Here is a 20,540-nt window from a genome sequence, read left to right as displayed (position 1 = left end):
GTGGGGACCCTCTGTGCCCATTTAACTCAGTTCTGTCAGTCAAGGAGTGCTCGGGGCAGATCAGAGCCTCAGAGGCTCCCCTTCCATCCCGTTGGCCTCTCCGTTGGAGGGGGGAGACCCAGCGAACAAGTGCTGTTCCTCCTTTGCCCCTCCCTCCCCTTGGGATCCCCTCACTGTTTTGCTTTTTCTTCTTTCTTTTTTCCTTTTCTTCTACCAGATTTTTGGCGTCTTTGTCTTTTGAAGAGGGCAATGTTCTTTCAGAGTTCCGCAGGTGCTCTGGTTGGCTGAGTAGGTCCGTAGATGTGAGTTTTGGTGTATTTGTGGGAGAGGGTGAGCTACGAGCATCCTTCTACTCCGCCATCTTGCCTCCTCGCTATATGTTTTTCAAAGGCAAAATTCACAAAAGTAACAAGAAAATGAAAATCATCTGCAGTTCCACCATGTAAAAATAATGTCAACATTCTTCCTTCCAGTCAATTTTCTAATATTTTTGCTATAATATGTTTCATGTGTACAAAGGAATCTCGTCATTCTAGTGTATTTGTTACAGTGAGAAATGAAATAACATGGCTGTCCCCGCCGCCTACTTTAAGACGGGGAACCCCACCAGTACCACCGAAGCCCCAGCAAAAGGTAGACCCTGGCCTGAATTTCATGTTTGTCATTCTTTTATTTTCCTTTATGATTTCACTGCAGTTGTGTTTAAGCCCAGACAACCCAGTACTAGCGCTGTGTCTTGGGAACTTTATGTGAGTTCCTGTTACAGATTTTTCCATGGCTTGCTTTTTCCTTTCAACCTCGTGCCTCTTGCTTGTCTCAGGGAGGCATCAGCTGCATCTCACGGCTCTCTGACCATGAGCTTCTGCGCTCGGCAGAGCAGCCATCCGTTCTCTGATGCTGGGTACCTGAGGAGCTTCTAGTAGGTCTGTGGCAGCACAGCCTGGTGCACCTGTGTGAGGGCTCTCTGGTGTGGACACTGGGCACAGCTTTGTCAGGTCAGAGTCTGCACGTTCTCAACCCTCCACAGTGACGCAGACTGTTTTCCTGAGTGGTGACACCAGTTTGCACACCCGCCAGCAGGCAGAAGGATTCCTGTCGCTTGATGCCTCTTTGCCAATGTTCCGTAGACTCAGACTTCGATGGTGGTGGCGTGTGGTTTTATGCTGGGTCTCCTCAGTGACAGGTGGCCTTGGCCGTCCCTGTCCTCTATCCCTGGGCATCTTAATGTCTCTGAAATGCTGTTCCCATTTCCTCTTCCACCCCTGTCATTCCTCCTCTCTTGCCAGTTCAACCATGCACTTAGAAGGTTTCCGTTTCTTGATATCATGTTTATTGTTTTTAAATGCCTCGACAGGAGGGTTGTCAGGACACCTCATTGACCACATTACCAGTCCCAGAAGCCTTCTAAATATGTCTGTATTGTGTGAACTTCCACAGTAAGGACATATTCAAATATTGTTAACGTTTCAACTCAGATAAACTATAACTGAAAATGGAGAAATGTAGATCATCTCCCAAGTTTTACCGCCGTAACTGACGGTGTGACTGACATACTTAGAGGTGAATCTTCACAGCACTTCTGCTGGTTTCCTTAGGGTATCACCCTGAGTGGGGAGTAACTAGGAGACGGTGTTAGAACATTTTTAAGGGTCTTCACACACATTTAAATTTTCTCTCCAGAAACAGTGTGAATCAGCCCACGTCACCCCAGCCTCACCAACACTGGACACTAACTCAGCCAGGTTAATAGGTAAAATGAAATATTTATATGTTGGGGGATTTTTTTTCAAAATTTCTGGGCCACAAGTATTTTTTTCCCTTTGGGAATTTCCAGTTTACGCCCTAAATTAGTCTGCTGGGGCTGCCAGGAGTACCACTAAGCGGGCGGCTTCAACAACAGAAATGTCTTCCTGTCAGTTCTGGGGGCTGGAGGCCCAGGGTCGAGGTGTCGGCAGGTTGGTTCCTCTGCGCCTCCCTCCTTGGTGTGCAGACGGCCGTCTTCTCCTGGTGTGTCTCTCTGTCCTGACCTCCTTTTCTTATAAGGACACCAGTCCTCGGATTAGGGCCCACCCACATCACCTCCTTTGACCGTAATCACCTCTACGACGACCCCCTCTCCACACACGAGCACATTCTGAGGTCCTCACAGTTAGAACTTTAATATATGTGTTTTGGGAGGACACACTTCAGCCCATCAAGTGTCCTTTGACCGTTTTCTTTTCGGGACTCTCTTTGCACACGGGTGTTATCATGAAGACCAAGGGGCTGAGCAGCCTGGCCCTGAGGTCTGGTCTGTGTTGGAGGCCCGGCCCTGGGGTCAGGACCTCTGGCTCAGTAGATATTAACCAATGTGATCATTAAGAATATTGTGTGGCTGGATTCCTGGGCCTCGGTTTCCCCAGCCCTGGAGAGGGAATAGGGTGAAGCCCCTTGTGAGCGAGAACTCGGAGCAAAGCCTGCCTCTCCTGGAACCTCGTGGTGGCTCGGTGCTTCACCCTTTCTCTCGGACTAGAGAGAGTCCGTCTGTGTCATGTCGCATGGTATTCGCGATAACGTTTGCTTTGTACTCGCCGACGGTGTGCTGCGTGGACTTGCGCTCCATCACCCGAGTGATGGAGCAGAGGGTTCGTCCCCGAAAGGCAGTTTGGGGTTAGGTTCCAGGACGCTCCCCAAGTGCTGAGAAGTTTGGGTTTAGCTCCGTCATCCCCGGGGGGGGGTCACTGAAAGTCACAAAAACCCATGTAAGGAAAGGGTGGTACTCTGATACTTGGAGCAGTCCAAGTAAAACAGCGCCCTGCCAGCCTCCAACGTGGCAGACATCGCACCTGGGCCTCCTCTGTGGTCCTGACGTTAAGTTGTAATCGCAGCGCGCGTTGTCTGGGTTACCTGCCACCTGGGTGCTACCACAGCCAGCGCACTGAATTATAGATGCTGTGGGAAAGATGGCGAAACTGTTTCTAAAGATTCAGATTGGTGTTCACGGGGGAGAAAGGAAGACCTCTTTTTGCGAGACTCACTTTGCATCCAGGGGCCTTGAGTCATCGCTCCGTCTCCGGCGGCGCGGCCTTCTGTGTGTATAAACACCCCTGTAGCGGGTGCTTTTGTGACCTGTATCAAAACATGTTCCTGCATCTCCAAAAGAGATTAACAGCATGAAGCGCGGGAGGCGCCTGAAGGGACGAACTCTTGTTTATTTGCGTAAACATTTTACCAGGGAGAGCTCTCAGCATTTAGACCCTTCCTTTGGGGGATGCGCCAGAGCCACCTGAGTGCGGCCATTTCTCCCTCACCTGCCAGCTACTCTGCGGTCCTTTCAGTGCTTGGAAGCTAAAGTGATGCATGTGGTCCTCCAACCTGCGAGGGTCTGCCCTGCCAGACACACTGGAACACTGGAACCTCCCCTCCGCGCAGTTAGAAGTAGACCTGCCTCCTCCAGTTTATCAGAAAGGGAATTCAGAGCTCAACTGAAGAGAATCTGTGTTTGCAAATGTGCAGTTTTGAGCCACTGTGGGTGGTGCGCCCCAGTCTTGCCACCCTACTGCCCGCCCCACAGCTTCTAGGGGGTCAGGCCCCACACTGCGCCTCCGTTCTCTGAGATCGGGCCAGACACTCAGGGAGCAGCCCCCAGCCCGTGACGGCCGGGAGTTGGGGGAACAGCACTGCAGTCCCTCCTCCGGCTCCAAGGGGGGGCCCGGGTTCCCAGAGGGGTCACTGCTTCCCCCTGCCCTGCTCCCTTCCTTCTTCTCCGTGTCCTGGGTCGAGGAGCCCTGGAGTCTTCAGGGCTCAGGCAGAAGTGTCCCTGGAATGGAAAGTATCTCGTGTGAGGCAAAGCCCCCGGCCTCCTCCACCCGCCTGCCCCTCCTGGCCACAGGGACCAGGACATCCGGAGCACTCTGTCTTTGTGCCGCTTGCTGCCCAGTGCACACTTTACCTTTGCAGCCGGCGGAGTGCCCTGGCCTGGCGGCTGTGGCTTCAGGTCCCGCTGCGGGCAGCGGGCTTGTTCCCCGCCGCCCCGGCCCCCTCCTTGGGCAGGCACCCCAGGGCTCTTCCAGTCCCCCAGATTTCTTTGGCCACTTTCTGAAACGACACGTCCCCTCTATACAGACTGCTGCCACGGCGGTTGGGGCTCAAGTCGAGCCTCTGCCCTGCGGCGGGCCGCTCGCCGCGTCTAAATGCCGTCTGGTTTCTCTCACTCTTCCACGGTCACCTTGAAAATACCTGCTGAGTCGCCAGATTGTTTTCGAGTTTGTTTCCCTTTTCCTGAAATCATCAACATCCTATCGTGCGAGAGCAGGAGCGAGGCCTCGTGGGCGGAACTGGGGCTCTGATGCTGGTGATGTCCTCTGAGAGCGAGAGGACATGCAAACGCACACACACGCATGTGCACACATGTGCGTGTGCAAGCGCGCGCGCACACAGGACACCACCTAGAAGCATACGGCGACGCACCACCCCGGGCCCGGGGAGCGAGGCGGGCCTCTAAGAGAAGGAGGGCTCGTGTGAGGGAAGGCTGCCCGGGTGGAGGTGTGGGCAGGGCAGGGTCGCCCGGGGGCCCTGGGGGGACAGGTGGAATGGCTGTTCAGAAAGCAGACGAGCGCCAGCCAGGGGAGGAGAGCGGACGTTTAAGGAGAAACTGGGTTCCACTTAATCCCCAAATCCCAGTTCACAAAGATGTGCCTTTGAACAAAATCTCAGTTTCATCACAGGGTGTTGAGCTCCAGCCACAGAAGAGTCAGAGCGGAGATGAAACGTGGCGGAGAGTGAGCGACAGTGAACACACACCTGCGTGCGTGTCCTGCTCCTAAACACGTGTGAGCCCCGTAATTCAGCCCTGCCGGGTGAGAGGTGACTGGGGTTAACGAGGAGGCTGAGTCGCCCACGCGACTCTCCGAGCTGCGAGGAGCCCGCGAGGGATCGCAGTGCGGTGCTGTGGGGGGCTGGGGTGGGGCCGGGACTCCCCAGCTCACTGCGTGGCAGCGGTCACCGCAGTGTCCACGGCACTTGGAGGGCACGTTGATGGGGTAGTTTCTGCTTCTGCTGCCTTCTCACACGCTGAGAAAGAAACCTGGTCAGCTTGGTCCTACCCAGAAACTCCGTGTGTACACAGAGGGGCCCAGGCCCCCGACGCCCATACGTTCGTCTGCTTCTAACGCAAAGCTAACCTCTGCTGCTTTGGGAGGGTTGGTGTCTCGGGATGGCGTTCGAGTGCCGAACCCACACTGGGCTGCGCCTCCCTCTTGAGGTCTGTAAAGTGCTGTGTTTGGTCATGTCTTCCTGGTAGCCCGTGTCTGCCTGTGTGGTCCTGTGCTTGACTGTAAAGTTCGGTTTGTCTTTGAAAACATTTTTTCCTTAGTTTCTTCCTTTAGTTCGGAAATGTGCAGGTGATAATGACGCGGGCCAGGGCTTCTGTTCAGGGCACAGACTGCCTTTCCTTCGGCGGTCAGGTGGAAATAGGGGCCACGACCAAGGACCCAGGCTCCCCGGCCCCATGTGAGGCTGGCTTCAGCCTCTGTGTACAAACCACAACCCCATGCAGACGGCGCGGCCCCGGGACAGAGGCCGCCTCCCACCCCATCTCATCTCTCCTGTGTGCCACTTGAAATCTGCCAAAATGGGTACGTGCTTCGCCCATAGCATCACTGCAAACCTGACGGTGTAAAAGTAACAATATGACACCTAAAAGCTGGAGGTGAGTGTCCCAAGGAGGTCAGAGGGGACGTGAGGATGCGGATTCACAGCGCTCCCACAGCAGCGGGCGAGTTTCAGAGGGGAGTTCAGGGCTGGCACCTCGGGTCGCAGGGACAGAAACGTATTTAAAGTGTAAAGGCGCAGCCGGGGGAGCGATGACAGCAGCAATGTAACTAGTTCGGTGGCGCGGCAGACAAGGTGGCGGTAAGAAGAAGGGAAGGTATGGTGCGTCCTCCGCTGTTGCTGGCAAGGAGCCAGAGGTACTGCTGAGAAATGAGTCGATCGCATGCACTGTAACTATTAGGAGTGAGTGCAGAGAACCAAAGACAGACGGAAACCTGCATGTGCCAAAAAGACAGATGGAAACCCGCGCGTGTGAAGACGCCAGCGAGTGAAACAGAAAGGAGCAGCAGGACCCCGCCGGCTGCAGGGAGCCGAGCATCCCCCGCGGAGCCCGACCGCAGCTGCAGCAGGCCTCGTCCCCCGGAAACACGTCCACATGTGGCCCACGCCCAGGACGCGTGGCCCAAAGTGCTGGCATCCAGCCCGGGGGGCCTGTCCCTTTGCTGGGAGACTGGGGTGGGCGCAGTGCCACTCAGTGGGAAGTGAAGTCTCTGGAGCCAGGCAGACACGTGGCTCAGCCCCCACTTTGCTGGCTGTTCTGTGTGACCTCATACTGTTGACCTCCCTGAGCCCCACTGCTCTGTGGCAGAGCGAGGAGACACGCTCCCTGTGGGCCCATTGGAGGCTCGGGGGACAAGGACTGTTAGGAGTTCAGCAGGAGGGGCTCTGCCATGGTGGCCGCACTGACCACACCGCCCTCATCTTCAGGATGTGAGGTGTCCAGGAGCCTCAGAAGCTTGGGATTGGGGTCCTGCCACGCCTGAACTCCAGACAGCCCCCCAGGATCAGGCAAGGGCGAGGGAAGGTCTGGGAGAAGAGTGGCCGGACACTGGTCAGTGGATGGGAAGGGACAGGTGTCTAGGAGGACAACCCAGGGTGGTTGGTCACTGTGGCAGGGAGAGTGCCCATCAGAGGCAGAGCAGCGACTGTGACAGGCACTCAAGGGCCCTTTCAGGGTCTCACAAACGCCCGTGGGTCATAGTCACTGTACACAGGTCAGAGCATGCCATCCCCCAGTTTGTGTGGTCAAAATAGTGACCAGCAGGGGTGGGGGCTTAATGCTGGGGTACACTCTGCAGTGTCTGACCCCTCGGCATTGTCCTCCTGGCCTCCCGTGTGGTGGGCTGGGATGAGGCTCCTAACACAGGTGGACAGATGACAGTGCAGGAGCCGGCTGATGCCAGGGAGCTCGGCCACCGATGGGGCCGGAGGACGTGTGCGCAGGAGGAGTGAGAAGGCAGAGGTGTCCCACTGGGAGCAGAGGAGGCCAAGGCGATGCCAGCCGTCTAGTCCCTGAGGCCCATCTCCGCAGGGGCCGTCCCTCCCCTGGAGACCCTGTGGGTCAGAGCTGGCGGAGGGCCGGCCTGGGGCCCCTGCGAGTCCTCGTTTAGCTGGGCAGTCTGCGGTCACTAACGGTGGGTGCCCCTGCCCCGCCACTTCTGGTTTTGGTCAGGGCGGGACTCAGCAGCTGAACCACAGCTGTCTGCGAGCCCAGAAGGCCGGGCAGGGTCTGCAAGTCCACCTACCTCATCAGACGGAGACGGGCGCCCCGGGGTCCTGGAGGGAGAGGCCTCGTCCTCAGTGACGTCTGATCAACTGTGAACCCTTGAAAATCGAGGGACTGTGAGAGCTGGTCAGAACTGGGCTCCTGAACCGAGGTGCAAGCTCCCTCCAGCTTCTCCGACAGCGGGAGGGCTGTTCCAGGTGGAGCCCCCGCTCAGAGCGCATGGCGGGGCCTGCAGGAGGGAGCCCGGTGTGCAGACAAGCAGGATGATGGGGAGGGAGGCTGAGTGCAGCCCGCACCGGCCACTCCACTGGGGAGAACCTCCTAGCAGGGGGCACTCCGGGCAAGGACACCCTTGGGGGTGGGGGGCCAGAAGGCAGGGGGGGCCACGGCCTCTGTGCTGCCCCGTCAGGAGCATCCGCGGCTCCCTGGGCCCACTGGGCACCGGAGGCCGCAGTGGAGATGGCTGTCTCCACGGCCAGCTCCACGGAGGGCGGAGCGGGACCCGTGTCGGGGCTCTAGCACTCGGAGGCCCTCCCTTCCTCGCCAGCTGCGGCTCCCCTCCCTGTGGCCCTGGTCTGCGTCTGGCGCTGGACCCGGAGAAGGAAACGGAAACACAGGGCTCTGGGGGGGTTCATGGGTGGTGGGACTGCAGGGCTCCCCTGGGGCAGAAGAACAGCTGACCAGTACCCTCGTGCTCCCTCAGGGTACCAGATCGCCTACCGCCTGGCCAGCAGCAGCCCCAACACCTTCACCACCGTGGAGGTCGGCGCCACCGTGAGGCAGTTCACGGCCACCGAGCTGGCCCCCGAGTCCGCCTACCTCTTCAGGCTGTCGGCCAAGACCAGACAGGGCTGGGGGGAGCCCCTGGAGGCCACTGTCATCACCACTGAGAAGAGAGGTGAGACCCTGGGGCCCTGCATGCCTGTCCCCCAGTGGAGGAGGAGGGGCTGGGCTGGGCTGGCAGCCCGCGGGGTCCTGGGTCAGGCCCTGTGGCCTTCTGGTGGGCGGCTCGGGCACTGAGCGGTTGTTGAATGCCCGCTGAGCCGTGTCTGGAGCTGGACACACGGGCCTGCGCTTCTAGGTTGGAAGAAAGACATGCAGCTCAGAGAGGCCTTGTAACTGGCCCAGGGCTGCGCCGTCACCCTGTTTGAGGGCAAGCTCCCCGACAGCGGGCACCTGGCCGGTGATGCCCGAGCCGTGGCCCGCCTCGGGCACGTCTCAGCAGCCGTGGTTTCTACCCTCCAGCTCCAGGGGGCGCTGTCTCTCAGGGCACCTCCTCTGCCCCAAGCGCCAGCCGAGCTGACTGGGGTACTTTATCTAGTTAGTCCTCCCAAAGCCTGGGGAGAGATGGGAGGTGAGCCCCGATTCTGCAGAAGAGGATGCTGCTCCCTGCCCGGGACTCGCAGCTGCTGGGCCTCCACCTCCATAGGCTGCCCGGCTGACCTTCCGTGCCGTCTGCTGCTGGCTGCTCTCAGCCGGCTCCTTCCTCCAGGGGCACAGCCCTGGGTCTCTTACACAAGCGGCTGGGGCTCCACCTGTATGGTCCTCCCCCTCCCTCCTCCCCTCCCTCTCCCCCTCCCTTCTCCCCCTGCCCATCTCCCTCCTCCTCCTCCTCTCCCTCCTCCTCCTCCCCCTCTCACAACTTTCATCTTCTCTATTATGAATTGGAGGGACAGAGGAAGCCTGGAGGTCACCAGCGATGCGAGAGCTCCCCGCTGGCTCCTCCTCCCCTGAGGACACGGCCAGGCCAGCACTTCTGGTGTTGAGGGAGCAGCCAGGGCTCTGAGGGTCCCCCTCAGGTCACCCAGAGCTGCAGGCTTTGCTTCTTGCTTTCTTTCTCAGAGTTGTTGCAAGCCTTTCTAAAGGAAGAGAAAGAGACAGATTTGCTAAAGATTTGATGTGACTTAAGTTAAATCCAGTATTGACATGAACTCCCTTGAGGAAGCACCCTCGTCCCCTGCCCTGCCCAGCACCCCGTCCCATGCCCGGGACCACTGGCACCACCAGGGCCTGCAGGTCCTCAGTCCAGACGGCTCAGGAGGAGAGAGCCCAGGACAGCTTGGCCAGCAGGTCCGGGAGAGGGGCCTTTGAAGGGAGGCAGGACTGGGGCTACTCCTCAGGGAAAGAGGAGACCCTGGGGCCAGAGTGCGTGCTGCAGAAAAGGATGCTGACTAAGGCAGATCCTAGGGCCCCTCGAAGCCTGACAGTCAGTTACTGCTCGATTACACCCCATGCGTCCTGATCAGAATCAATACTCTTCATGATAAACAATTTAACAATGACCCTCCCTCTGTGGGCTTCCTCTAGTGAAATCAGTGGGGTGAGGAGACGGGGCGATGGGCCGGTGACCCACACTCAGAAGCCAGGTCCTGTGCTGCTCCCCGCAGCCCAGTCCCCCGCCCTGCAGGCCCCCAGGCAGCCCCGTCCCACACACCTTTAAGGTCTCAGGCCCACGTTGACTTCCAGGGAGAGGGAACCAGCATTAAAGATGCACTGACCCCAAATCAGAAAGAAGGACTGAGTTGAGTCCAAAGGAACTTGGAGGTGCTCGGGGAGCCCAGGGGTCACTCAGAGATGCCTGGGAGTGACCACGTGCCGTTGGGGAGCGTGTGTCAGTTCACCCCCGTCTGTGTGTTTGTCTGTTTCTGCTCTGCGGATGGAACAAGCAGGGCCTCCAATCCGATCCAAGCTGGGCCCCGGCCAGAGTCCGCTGTCGGAGACCCTCCCATCCCCTGAAGCCAGGAATCGCCTCCAGATCAGCTAATCCACGCCGCCAGCCCTCGTGGGCGGCCGCAGCGCGCCCCGCTCAATCTCACCGGGGGCCTTCTGGGGACAGGCGGCCTCACACATGTCAATCTCACTGGGGGCCTTCTGGGGACAGGTGGCCTCACAAGTGTCCCTGAGCTGTCCTCTTTCGGTTGCAGAGCGGCCGGCACCCCCCAGGGAGCTCCTGGTGCCCCAGGCGGAAGTGACGGCCCGTAGCCTGCGGCTGCAGTGGGTCCCAGGCAGTGACGGGGCCTCCCCTATCCGGTACTTCACTGTGCAGCTGCGGGAGCTGCCCCGGGGAGAGTGGCAGACCTATTCCTCGTCCATCAGCCACGAAGCCACGGCCTGTGTCGTCGAAAGGTAGGCAGAGGGCCAGGAGGACCCTCCCGGCCTCCTCCAGCCGGCCCCTCCTCCCCCTCACCGAGTAAGGAATCTGTGTGGTGCAAAGAGACGCTGAGACCCCACGTCTCTTCTTCTAGTCACTGCCCCCCGTGCCGGGACCCAGGATTCCTGCCTTGTGGAGCCACTTCCCAGCCCCCGCAGGCCTCTTCCCCACCTGTCCTTCCGAGCATCCCCTCCCTGCACGGGTGGTTTGCCCACGCCAGGCCACAGGGGTGAACCGGCAGTGGGGGCTGTAAGCCTGGAAGCGTGGGCTGTGGCACCTTCGTCCCCAAGGGGCAGATGGAGGGGGGAGAGGCGTGGGGGAGGAGCGGCCCAGCCCACCGATGTCACTGTGTCACTGTGTCACCATGTCACCGGCCGGAGAGACGGCCTTTCTCTGAGCGGGGTCCCTACTCAGCAAGGCAGACAGCTGCCCCGCGGAGCTGTCAGCGCCAGGATGGCTGATGGGGGTAGTAGGGCATCCCCTGAACCAGCTGCTTAGAGCGCCACTGGGTGGGACGGAGGGGCCGCCAGGCTGCACCCCCCACGCCGTCTCCTCCAGGCCTCTTCTCGCCACCTGGCCGCTTTCCGGTGGAGGAGACCAGGGCTGAGAGGGGTTAGGTCGCCTGTCAGAAGCCTGCAGGTGGAACAGTGCAGATGGGCGGCCCAACGCAGCGACCCCAGGCCCTGCGTCCTCACAGCTGCCCAGTGGCAGCCCCAGCCTGTGAGGGGGGCCGCCCTGGCGTCCTCACTGTACTCCCCCAACCCTGTTTTCGCCACCCTCCATTAGGCTCACGCTCCGGGGTGGGGGGAGCTGCCAGCAGTGAGTCCCCTGTCTGTGGGTTCTAGAGCCCTCGCCAGGAACTCGTCGGAGGCTGAGCCCGCGGTTTCCTAGGTGGGCCAGGGCGCCTCTCACCGCTCAGAGCAGGCACCTGCCGGCACCGCGCAGGGTCGTTTCACATCCTCCAGCTCACGAGTCCCCTCAACAGTCTGGAGGGAGGGTCGTCGTCCTCCCATCCTGCGGCTGAGAAGCAGGATGAGAAGTCAGTAACTTGCCTGCAGCCTGCCCAGCCGTCTTTACCGTCACTGCTGTCACCGCCACCGTCCTCGCCATCTCCACGCTGCACAGCGCCCGTCGTCCCCAGGGCCGTGTCCCCATGTGGCCCCGCACAGCGGCTGCGGGGAGACAGCAACCAGCCTTCACAGTCCCCCGTCTTGCAGCTGAGGGAGCTGAGGCAACGACGTGGCCACACTCCCGCTGCGTCCCCACTTCTCCACAGGAGGAGAGGGTCCCTCAGAGCCTGTGGTTCTCGCCTTCCCTGGGCCTGTAGCTCAGAGCTCCTTGGACACAAACTAGCACAACTGTGATGTGGTGGAAAAACGCGTTACCCTCCACACACCAGGCTCTCAGCAGTGTGGCCGCCCCTTGGTGGCCGTGGGGCCTGGAGGAGCCCCCTGGAAGCCTGGGTTTCTCTTTCCTGGAAGACGGGACAGGTGCGTGATCCTGTTCCTTTCAGGTCTGCGTGGAAGATCTTCCTCAGGTACTGACAGCCGCGAACTGGCAGCCGAGTAATAGGGCGATCCAAGAGTCAGACCCCGCCAGCACCCCGCTTACCCTTTGAATGACAGCCATAGAACCCACGGGACACAGCCGCCACCCTGCCGACGCCACCCCCTGGGGCCCGCGATTGTCCTGGCGCCCCCCAAGGGTCCGGGGAGCGCAGCCGGGCAGGCCCTGCTTGCTTAGCAAACCACGGTCTGGTGCGCTGGCGCTCAGCTTAGTTCGCATGTGCCCGTGGATAGAAATGACTTCTTTTTCACCTCTTTGTGTAACCAGCTGAAAGAAAGAAAGAAAGAAAGAAAATCCAGCTGCCATTCCTGTGCTGGGGCCTCCTGAAAGCACGCAGACCGACTGCGCTCGGGACTTCATGATGGAAAGGAGGGTCCATGACTCAGGACAGACAGTCTAATTTGATAGGAGGGACTTAATTTCCAGGACCAGGGCACAAGCTTCCTGCCCATCTACAGGGGACGCGTCACAGGCAGAATTCCGGGAAAGCGGTATTTTATTCGCTGCCAGCACACAGCCTCCCTCCCTGCTCAACAGTCCTAACAGCTGCGGTTTCCTTCTTTTTTCGAACATTCTTTTGACATTTTGCTTTCGCCGGTTGCATGAAGTCTGCCAGTGGCCAAAAACATAGACGTTGAAACAAAAGTTTAAAAACGGAAAGTTTAACCATCTAAATCTAGTGGTGCGTGTGGACCCAGCGCGGGGGGAGGGGTCGGGCTTGAGGGGCGTGTCTGGGCATCGTCGGCTTCTGGCTGGTGGGTGCATGCCAGAGAGATGCCGTTCAGTTTTAGAAGGCAGGGGCTCAGAGCACAGAGCCACGTGTGTATTCTGGGCGTGACTTCGGATAGAACGGCGCTGGCGTGAGCTCAGGTGATGGTTGGTACCCAGCAATTGTGGGCCCTGCTGTTCCTCTGAAATTCCCTCTGTGGCAGGTGCTAAGGGCCCAAAAACAGGGGCCCAAAGGGAGTCACTAGGTGAAAGAGTAGGGATTCTGTTGGAGTCAACATGTGCTTACCTGCACTGGATTATTTCTTTTAAACTTTCTTCTGTGTCTTTAAAAATAAAGCCACACTAAAGATAGGGTAAATTTGGCCATAGATATTATGCATGGGTTCCATATTCTTTGTGATGCCGATAATGAGTTCTCAATAAATATTTTCAGTGTCTTAAAGATACATCAATACGTAGAAGCAGCAGTGGGTGGCTTCTACCATGTTCAGGGCTCGTATATTTGATTATTATAACCAAAATGGACGAAGGGCTCCGTGGAGCTCCTTCCATTTATAACCCTGTGGGAGGAACGTTGAACCACAAGCCATGTCCTGCCCACACCCCCACCTCACAGCACAGTGGCTGCGGAGGTGACAGGTGCGGCCGTGACATCAGGGGAAGCGTCCGAGGCAGCAGAGCACAGAGTTGTCTGCTTAATGCGTGTGGCGGTGAGGGCTTTGCTTAGACCGGCAGGACCTGAGGGCCGGGGGAGGGAGCGTCTAGCGTGACCTCGGCTCTTCTGGTCTGGGAAACGGAGAGGATGGCTGAGCCGGTGCCTGAGACACAGCCACTGCAGGAGGGAAGAGACAGCATGCAGTTTCCTTGTCTGCTCCACTTGCAGTGAAACATATGGGCGGCCCCAAGCAGCTGGCCAGCTCAGGGCTGAACAGGGTGCGTGAGAGACGGTGCCACTGGTGAAGATCTGGGCGTTGTCCACACGGAAGAGTTTGTCTGAAGTCTTAGTCATCAGCGTGGCACACGAGACCCAATAAATACAGGGTGTCTGGATGGATGGACAGGTGGATAGATGGATGGATGGATGGACAGGTGGATAGATAGATGGATGGATGAACAGGTGGATGGGTGGATGGACAGATGGATGGATGGGTGGATGGAGGGGTAGATGGGTGGATGGAAGGCAGGCAGGCAGGCTGGCTGAAGTTGTGGCACAAGAAGTGCCAGGATCGGGGGATACTCTTAGTGTCCCTAAATTCTCATCAGTGGGCTGAGGGGGGACATTTTTTCACACAGACGACCAACATTGCTTGGTCTTATTTAATGTGGCAGGCAAAGGTTGCATCAAGGCAGTACCCCTGTTCCAGTCCCCACCCAGCCACTGACCAGTCCTTTGGCAGAGGCCGGGCCTCTGTCTCTCCATCCGTGAAATGGGAATAATAATGACTCGACCCCACAAGGCTATTGTGTGGGTGAAATGGGGTCGTGCTTGCCAAGCACTTGGCACCACATCTGGCTCAGTGAGCAGGGGCAGGGGTGGACCTTGGAGCCAGGCCCCCAGCCCGCACCCTCCTCCACGAAGAAGTGCTTGGGGGTGAACGGAGAGGTGAGCTAGGTAGGTGCTCACCGCGCCCCGGATCCCCACGAGGGCTCGTGTGATTAGCTCCTCCTGAGAAATCCTCCGAGCTCCTCGGAGAGCGGTGACTTGCTGCGCACACGTGTCTTCAATTACAGGAGGTGCCGGTTCCTTTCCCGGGAGCCCGCAGCAGAGTCTCCTTCCCCCGGCCTGGAAGTTCTGCTCTCCCCTCCCCCCCAGGGGCTCCTGTCTCCCGAGACTGGCCAGGAAGCTGGGGCCCGGCTCACTGCAGGGCGGGGAGTGATTCAGCCCCCAGCCCAGGATGTCCTGCCCCTCGCTGCCGCCGGGGCTCAGGGTGAGTTGCTCTCACCCAGGCCCCTGGGCCGGGCAGGGGACTCTCCTCAGTCACTCCTCTCTTCCCTGTTTCAGGCTGAGGCCCTTCACCTCCTACAAGCTGCGCCTGAAGGCCACCAATGACATTGGGGACAGTGACTTCAGTGTGGAGACAGAGGCTGTGACCACACTACAGGACGGTGAGCAGCGGGGCCCCAGCCGGCAGATGGGTGCAGCCCCCTTCCCGCTGCTGCCTTTGTGCCCCCAAACATTGGCTCCGAGAGCCAGGCCCCGCTCCCGTCTTGAGCCAGGAAAGCGTCACTCAAGGGAGCAGGGTTGGGGTGGCCGTGGGCTGTGGAGGTCAGGTGGCGACACACGTCTCAGGGCACTCCTGCACGGCCATGGCCACACACCAGGACTCCCAGGAGATTTCCTGGATTGGCTTCCAAACCCCTACGACCCATTAGCATTCCAGAAGGCGAACGATTAATAAGGTCATTAAAAAGAAATGTCCGGGGGTAGCTGGGTTCTAAGAGGTTTTTCCCATTTTTCTCATCCACGAGCCATCCCCGTTTGCCGAGTGACAGAAGCCCAGTGAAGTGTGGAGGTGAGAGCCGCTAAGAGCAGCAGGTGGCTTGTCACCCGCTCTGTCCTGCTTGGAGGAATTGGGCCTGTGGACCCACTGTGAGTTTGTGTGAGGGCCTGGCCGGAGGGGCCTGGGAGACAGCGTCCCCCAGTGCCTCCAGCAGACGGGACAGGCAGGTGCTCGGAATGGACATGGCTGCTACCGCGGGGCAGATGCTGCGGCCCTGGTGCCCGCCTCCAAGCCCGCACCCTCAGCTGGCCTGCCAGTGCTTTACAATAACCCCAGAACACCCCCAGGCACTTTCCCCAGTTACCGCCGCAGTGGAAGCATTTTCAAACCAGCCCATCTCTGCTGGCTCCCCCCCGGACCTTCCATCTTCGGCTCTGCTCTTTCTATAACCTGGGAGGGTAACTACTCCAATTTGAGGCCTCGGGTGACCCGAAGGACCGGCTAAGGGGTTCTGGGGACCCTTATTTGCTGCAGAGCAGAACCACCACCGAGACCCAGACCAGGGCAGATGTCCCTCCAGCCACCGAAAGTCCGCCTCCTTTCCTGACAGTCACATCAGTGCTGAAATCCAAGAGCGTGGTGGCCTGGCTTGATCATTTGTCCTGTTCAGGGGTCGCTCTGAGTACCCCCAAAATGATGTTCCTCATCCTCTGGGAGACAGGGGGTGGCCCCGGAGGAGACTGGGACCTGCAGGAGCTCTCTGGGCACCTCCGCTGGCATGAGCGGCTCCCCGTGGAGAGACCCAGACACGCTGTTGTCTCGTGGGGTCTGTCGGGGAGGATAAGGTCGGGGACATGATGTGGTCGCCCTCCTAGGATTGAGTCCCTTCTCTGCTGGTCACTGGCTGGCCGGTGGGAGAAGGGCGTCCCCAGGGGAGACAGAGGGGCCTGAGGCTGGCTTGTCAGCTCCCCAGGCTCTGGGGCACTGGGCCTGGGCCTCCTCACTGGGACCCTGAGAGAGCTGGCTCGGCCGGCCGGCCGTCCAGCGTAGCAGGACCGTCTACGCCTCGCTTTCTTCTTCCTTGGGTTTCAGTTCCGGGAGAGCCTCCAAGTTTTGTCTCCGTGACCCCACACACCACCTCGTCTGTGCTGATCCAGTGGCAGGTAAGGCCTGGGACTCCCACCAGCTTTTGTAAAACCCCAACTTTGCACCAGCGTGGTCGGCTGGCACCTGATGGGCCCCGTGTCGGGGGTGAGAGGGGACAGAGGGGACACCCTGGGCGGGTTGGCACACCGTGCAGGGAGGTGGTGTCCAGTGTAACATCCACGACGGGACGAGCATGACCTTCGTGACAACCAGAATTAGGAGGGACCTGCAAGTGGGCAAGGAGGGCGCCCAGAGCACCAGAGGGGCTGCCCGTGCCAGGCCAGGGGACGGCGCACACAGGGCAAGGCTCCCAGGGCAAGACTGGCTCACGTCCTACAGGACTGTCATTTCTACAGAAATTATTTGCAACCAGACAAAATATCAACAGAATCACATGTGTCTTCTGTCAATTCCAAGTCTTCAGTCCAACCAAGGCACCATGTCCTAAATAATCAAGCACCCGCGGGCCGACGGCAGTGCTCTGACAGGGCGCGAAGGGACACGCAGCCCTCTCTTGGCCTTATTTCCAGTTCCAGGTCACTTCTGCTAATAGCAAGGTGCACTGGGGACAGAAATAACAGAGGGGCCGAACCACCAAGGAAGGCTGCCCAGTCAAGGGGCGCTGCTGGGACCTGGGGGAGGGCGTCCGGCCGGCCTGCAGGCTGGTTGCAGCAGCCGGGTGGAGCTGCGCCAGGCCAGCACACAGACTGATGGGCGGGGGCCCAGGGCAGTGATGAGAGCCCGATCCCAACTTCGGGCCAACAGGGACGTTCCTAAGTCCAGGATGGGGCTGCTCTCAGGGGCGGGGGCAGTGCCTACAGCCAGCAGGCCATGGGGAGGGCGGGCGCTGTGGTCCGGGTTCAGAGCCACGGCGAGCTGAGGGCTGCCTCGGAGTGGTCGCTGCAGGCTGGGGCTCCTGAGAGTGGTCTGTGTGGGCATGAGAGTCTCCTCCAGGGTCGTGGTGTCATCCAGACAACATAAGTGTCACGTCCAGAATCAGAGGAGGAAGGAAACGGTTTTGGAGGTCCCAGGAGGAGCAGGAAACCGAGGGTGAATGGTGGCCTGGATGTGGCTGTGGAGAGGGGAGAGGGCCTGTCTCGGCCAGTGGCTGGGCTGGCACAGGGAGAGACGGAGGCACGTAAAGGGGCAGGGACGCCAGGAAACCCGGAGGAGGCTCTCGGGAACTTGTCCCCAGTGGAACACTCCTCAGGGCCCAGGAGGGGACGGTCCTGGTGTGGCAGTGCCTTAGCCCTGCAGGCCCGGGAGGCAGAGCGTGCTGGACGCCCCGCGCTGGGGCCTGGCCAAGGGGTGGCTTGAAGGTAACCGGGAAGGACGCTGGAGCCTGGAGACAGGGCTGAGAGCTGGAAAAAGCAACGTGCCCCCTAAACGGTTGGGCGGCGACCACAGACTCACGCACGTTCCTGCTGCCCCGCTTCCCCTGCAAGTTGGTGGCATGGGGAAGCGCGAGGTGGAGTCATGTGGAATCCGACAGGTTTGAGGTGTGAAAGTGGCAACGCCACGTGGGCGACCTAGCATGACCCGCCACGCATCCGAGCATGGGGCACGGGGTCTGGGTGGACGGGGCTTCAGTTCAGAGGGCGGAGTCTCCTTTGAGAGGTGACCGAGTCATCCTGGGCCGCTCACCTCTTCTCGACGCTAAGGGACAGCTTCTCAGAGGTGATGGGAACCTTTGAAGGTGATCAAAAGACATTTCCAAATGTCCTCCTGGTGAACTGGGAATTCACCACAGTGATATTTTGCAATTTCTGGCCTCACTGGAGCGCTCGGGACTGGACGGGAACCCAGGACACATCAGCCGGGGCCCCCACCCACTGCCTCGGGGAGCCGCAGCCCCAGCGCCTCTCGGCCCCAGGAGCGCCAGGGGCAAGCCCTGGTCTGCAGACCCCAGCATGCCGTGGTGTGACTCTGACCCCCGGAGGCCTCTCTGGCCCCTGGCTCGTCCTCTGTGAAAACAGGAGGTTGACGGTGACCCCTGAGGTCGCTGCGAGATCGCTGATCCGAGGCCCGTTAGGCCTCTGCACCCCAGGCTTCCATCAGGGCCTCTGCTGGGAGGTGGGAATCATCCACAGGGGAAGTTCGAGGTCTCAGGCACTTCCATTTCCCATCTTCCGCTGGCACGGTCCACGGGAAGCAGGCAGGTCCTTGGGATGGCGCTGGAGTCAGCAGACCCATGTCTCAGCTGTGGGCGTGGGTCTGGCTGCCTGGACGCGAGGTGAGCGCCTTCCCTGTGCAGGCGGCGCTCAGGGCTTACACGTAGACTCCTCCAGCTTTTCCACCCACTGTGGGAGTGAAATCACTTTCTGCTGCGATGCTGTGGCAGCCGTTTGAAGGGTGCCCGCCAGGATAAAGGTTTTGTCTCAGCTGTAGCTGTAGCTGTAGCTGTAAACCAGGACTGGAGCTGAGGTGGCAGCCTGTCCTCGTGAGCAGACGCGGCTGCGAGCGCATTGTGCCCCCCACACACACACACACACGAGTTCTGTCTCCATCTGGGCCAGCAGCTCCCGCCCTGCCTCTCCCTCCAGTCAGCAGTAAGTGCTGAGCGACGTCTACCTTTACCACGTGGAAGCAACTGTCAAACAGGGGAGGGCAGTTCAGGAGAAAAGCCCTGAACGCCCGTCTGAAAACAGTTCCGTGAACTCTGAAGAGGCGGGTCTGAAAACAGACCATGTCATCAACACCCCAGTGGAAGCGAAGGCCCTGACACGCTGCCGCCGTGGAGGCCGGGCACCGTCGGGGACCGGGGCCCAGAGGCTGGCGGGCTGGGGAGGAAGTGACCGGAAGGCCTGCCCACGACACCGGGCAGTGGACCCTCACAGGGACTGCCCAGCATCTCCAACACTCAGGCTTTGTCCATCAGAAAAGGGCAAAATGGAATAAAATGGAAACCACACGGAACAGAGCCTCCTGCCTCCCCAGCACCCCCGCCCCAGCCGGGCCTCCCGGCTTCACACGTGTTCTCCCCTCCCTTCCTGAAGCCACTCAGCCCCCGAGTTCCCAGCTCACTGGTCAGTCTGGGGACCTGTTGGGCAGGAGGGCAGTGGGCTCTGCTGGAGAAAGTGGTCACAGTCATGGTTCAGCCTCAGGGGCCTGGACGAACGTGCCAGGTCCCGGGGCCCCGCGTGCTCTGCCGGTCACCTGCCCGCACCCACCCCCATCCCGGTTGCGCCCGGGGCCCACCTTCCCTTTTGTGTCAGCAGCTCTGCGACAGTGCAGCGACCTGTGGGTGGCAGGTGGCAGGCACTCAGGAAACGGGGAGGGAGCATGGTTGACGGTCATACCTCAGAAACGCTGGGGTCCAGTTCCAGCCCGCAGCAAGGAGAACCTGGTAGGAAAGCGAGCCACATGGCTTTTCTGATTTCTCAGTGAATTAAAGTTATGTTTACACGTTACTGTGGTCTATTAAGGTGCAGTGGCGTGTCCCAAGAAACAATGTATCCACTTTAATGAAAAATCCTTTATCGCTAGACAATGCTAGCCACAACCTGAGCCTTCAGAGTCACAGTAGTGACATCACAGGTCACAGATCACAGATCACAGATCACCACAACAAATACAATACGGAGAAGCTTTAAAGGTGCGAATCACCAAAACGTGACAGAGACACAACGTGAGCAAATGCTGGGGAAGAACGGCGCTGACAGGCTTGCTGGAGGCAGGGCTGCCACAGACCTTCAGTTTGTGGAAACGCAGCATCTGGGAAGCGCAGTAAAGCGAGGCATGCCCGTGCCCAGTTAATGTGCCAGACTGATGGTGATTTTTGAGATTCAGGTTTAACTGGATGCCCTGAGTCCAGAAGGAGCCCCTGGGTTCTGCAAAGGTGGCTGGAGCCAAAATGGAAAGGACTAGAGGCAGTGCCATCCCCTGGGGTTGTCTGTGCTGCGGTGGCAGCTAAGAAAGCCTGGGGTAGGGGGCAAAGAACCGCTTGTCCCAGGTAACAGTCCTGCCCCCAGACACAGCTCTCCCTGCACCCGCGGGAGGGTCTGCAGCCGAGGCATCCCAGTGCCCGGGAGCGTGGGGAGCTGGCCCCGGTGGGCAGAGGCTGGCCAGGCACCTGTGACATGCTGTGGGGACCATCAGCGTCTCAGACCTGGCCGTCCTGGGTGGCTCTCTGCCCCTGCACTCACACGCTGGGGTCTGATGCCCCTGGCCAAGAGGAATGCCCTCTGAT

General features: G+C 59.6%; 1 protein-coding gene across 5 annotated transcripts in view; it reads left to right on the top strand.

Moving 5' to 3' along the window:
• The window catches only part of SDK1 (sidekick cell adhesion molecule 1), a 719,511-nt gene that overhangs the window by 645,849 nt on the left and 53,122 nt on the right, over positions 1-20,540 (top strand). For all 5 annotated transcript variants that reach the window (XM_072943395.1, XM_072943396.1, XM_072943397.1 and 2 more), the window contains 4 exons: positions 8,022-8,216; positions 10,243-10,444; positions 14,767-14,870; positions 16,298-16,368. In XM_072943395.1, coding sequence (XP_072799496.1) covers positions 8,022-8,216; positions 10,243-10,444; positions 14,767-14,870; positions 16,298-16,368 — 572 coding nt within the window. The remainder of the gene's footprint in view (positions 1-8,021; positions 8,217-10,242; positions 10,445-14,766; positions 14,871-16,297; positions 16,369-20,540) is intronic.

This window comes from Vicugna pacos, chromosome 18, assembly GCF_048564905.1.
Source record: "Vicugna pacos chromosome 18, VicPac4, whole genome shotgun sequence".
Taxonomy (NCBI): domain Eukaryota; kingdom Metazoa; phylum Chordata; class Mammalia; order Artiodactyla; family Camelidae; genus Vicugna; species Vicugna pacos.
This window is presented reverse-complemented; position numbering and strand designations above follow the sequence as displayed.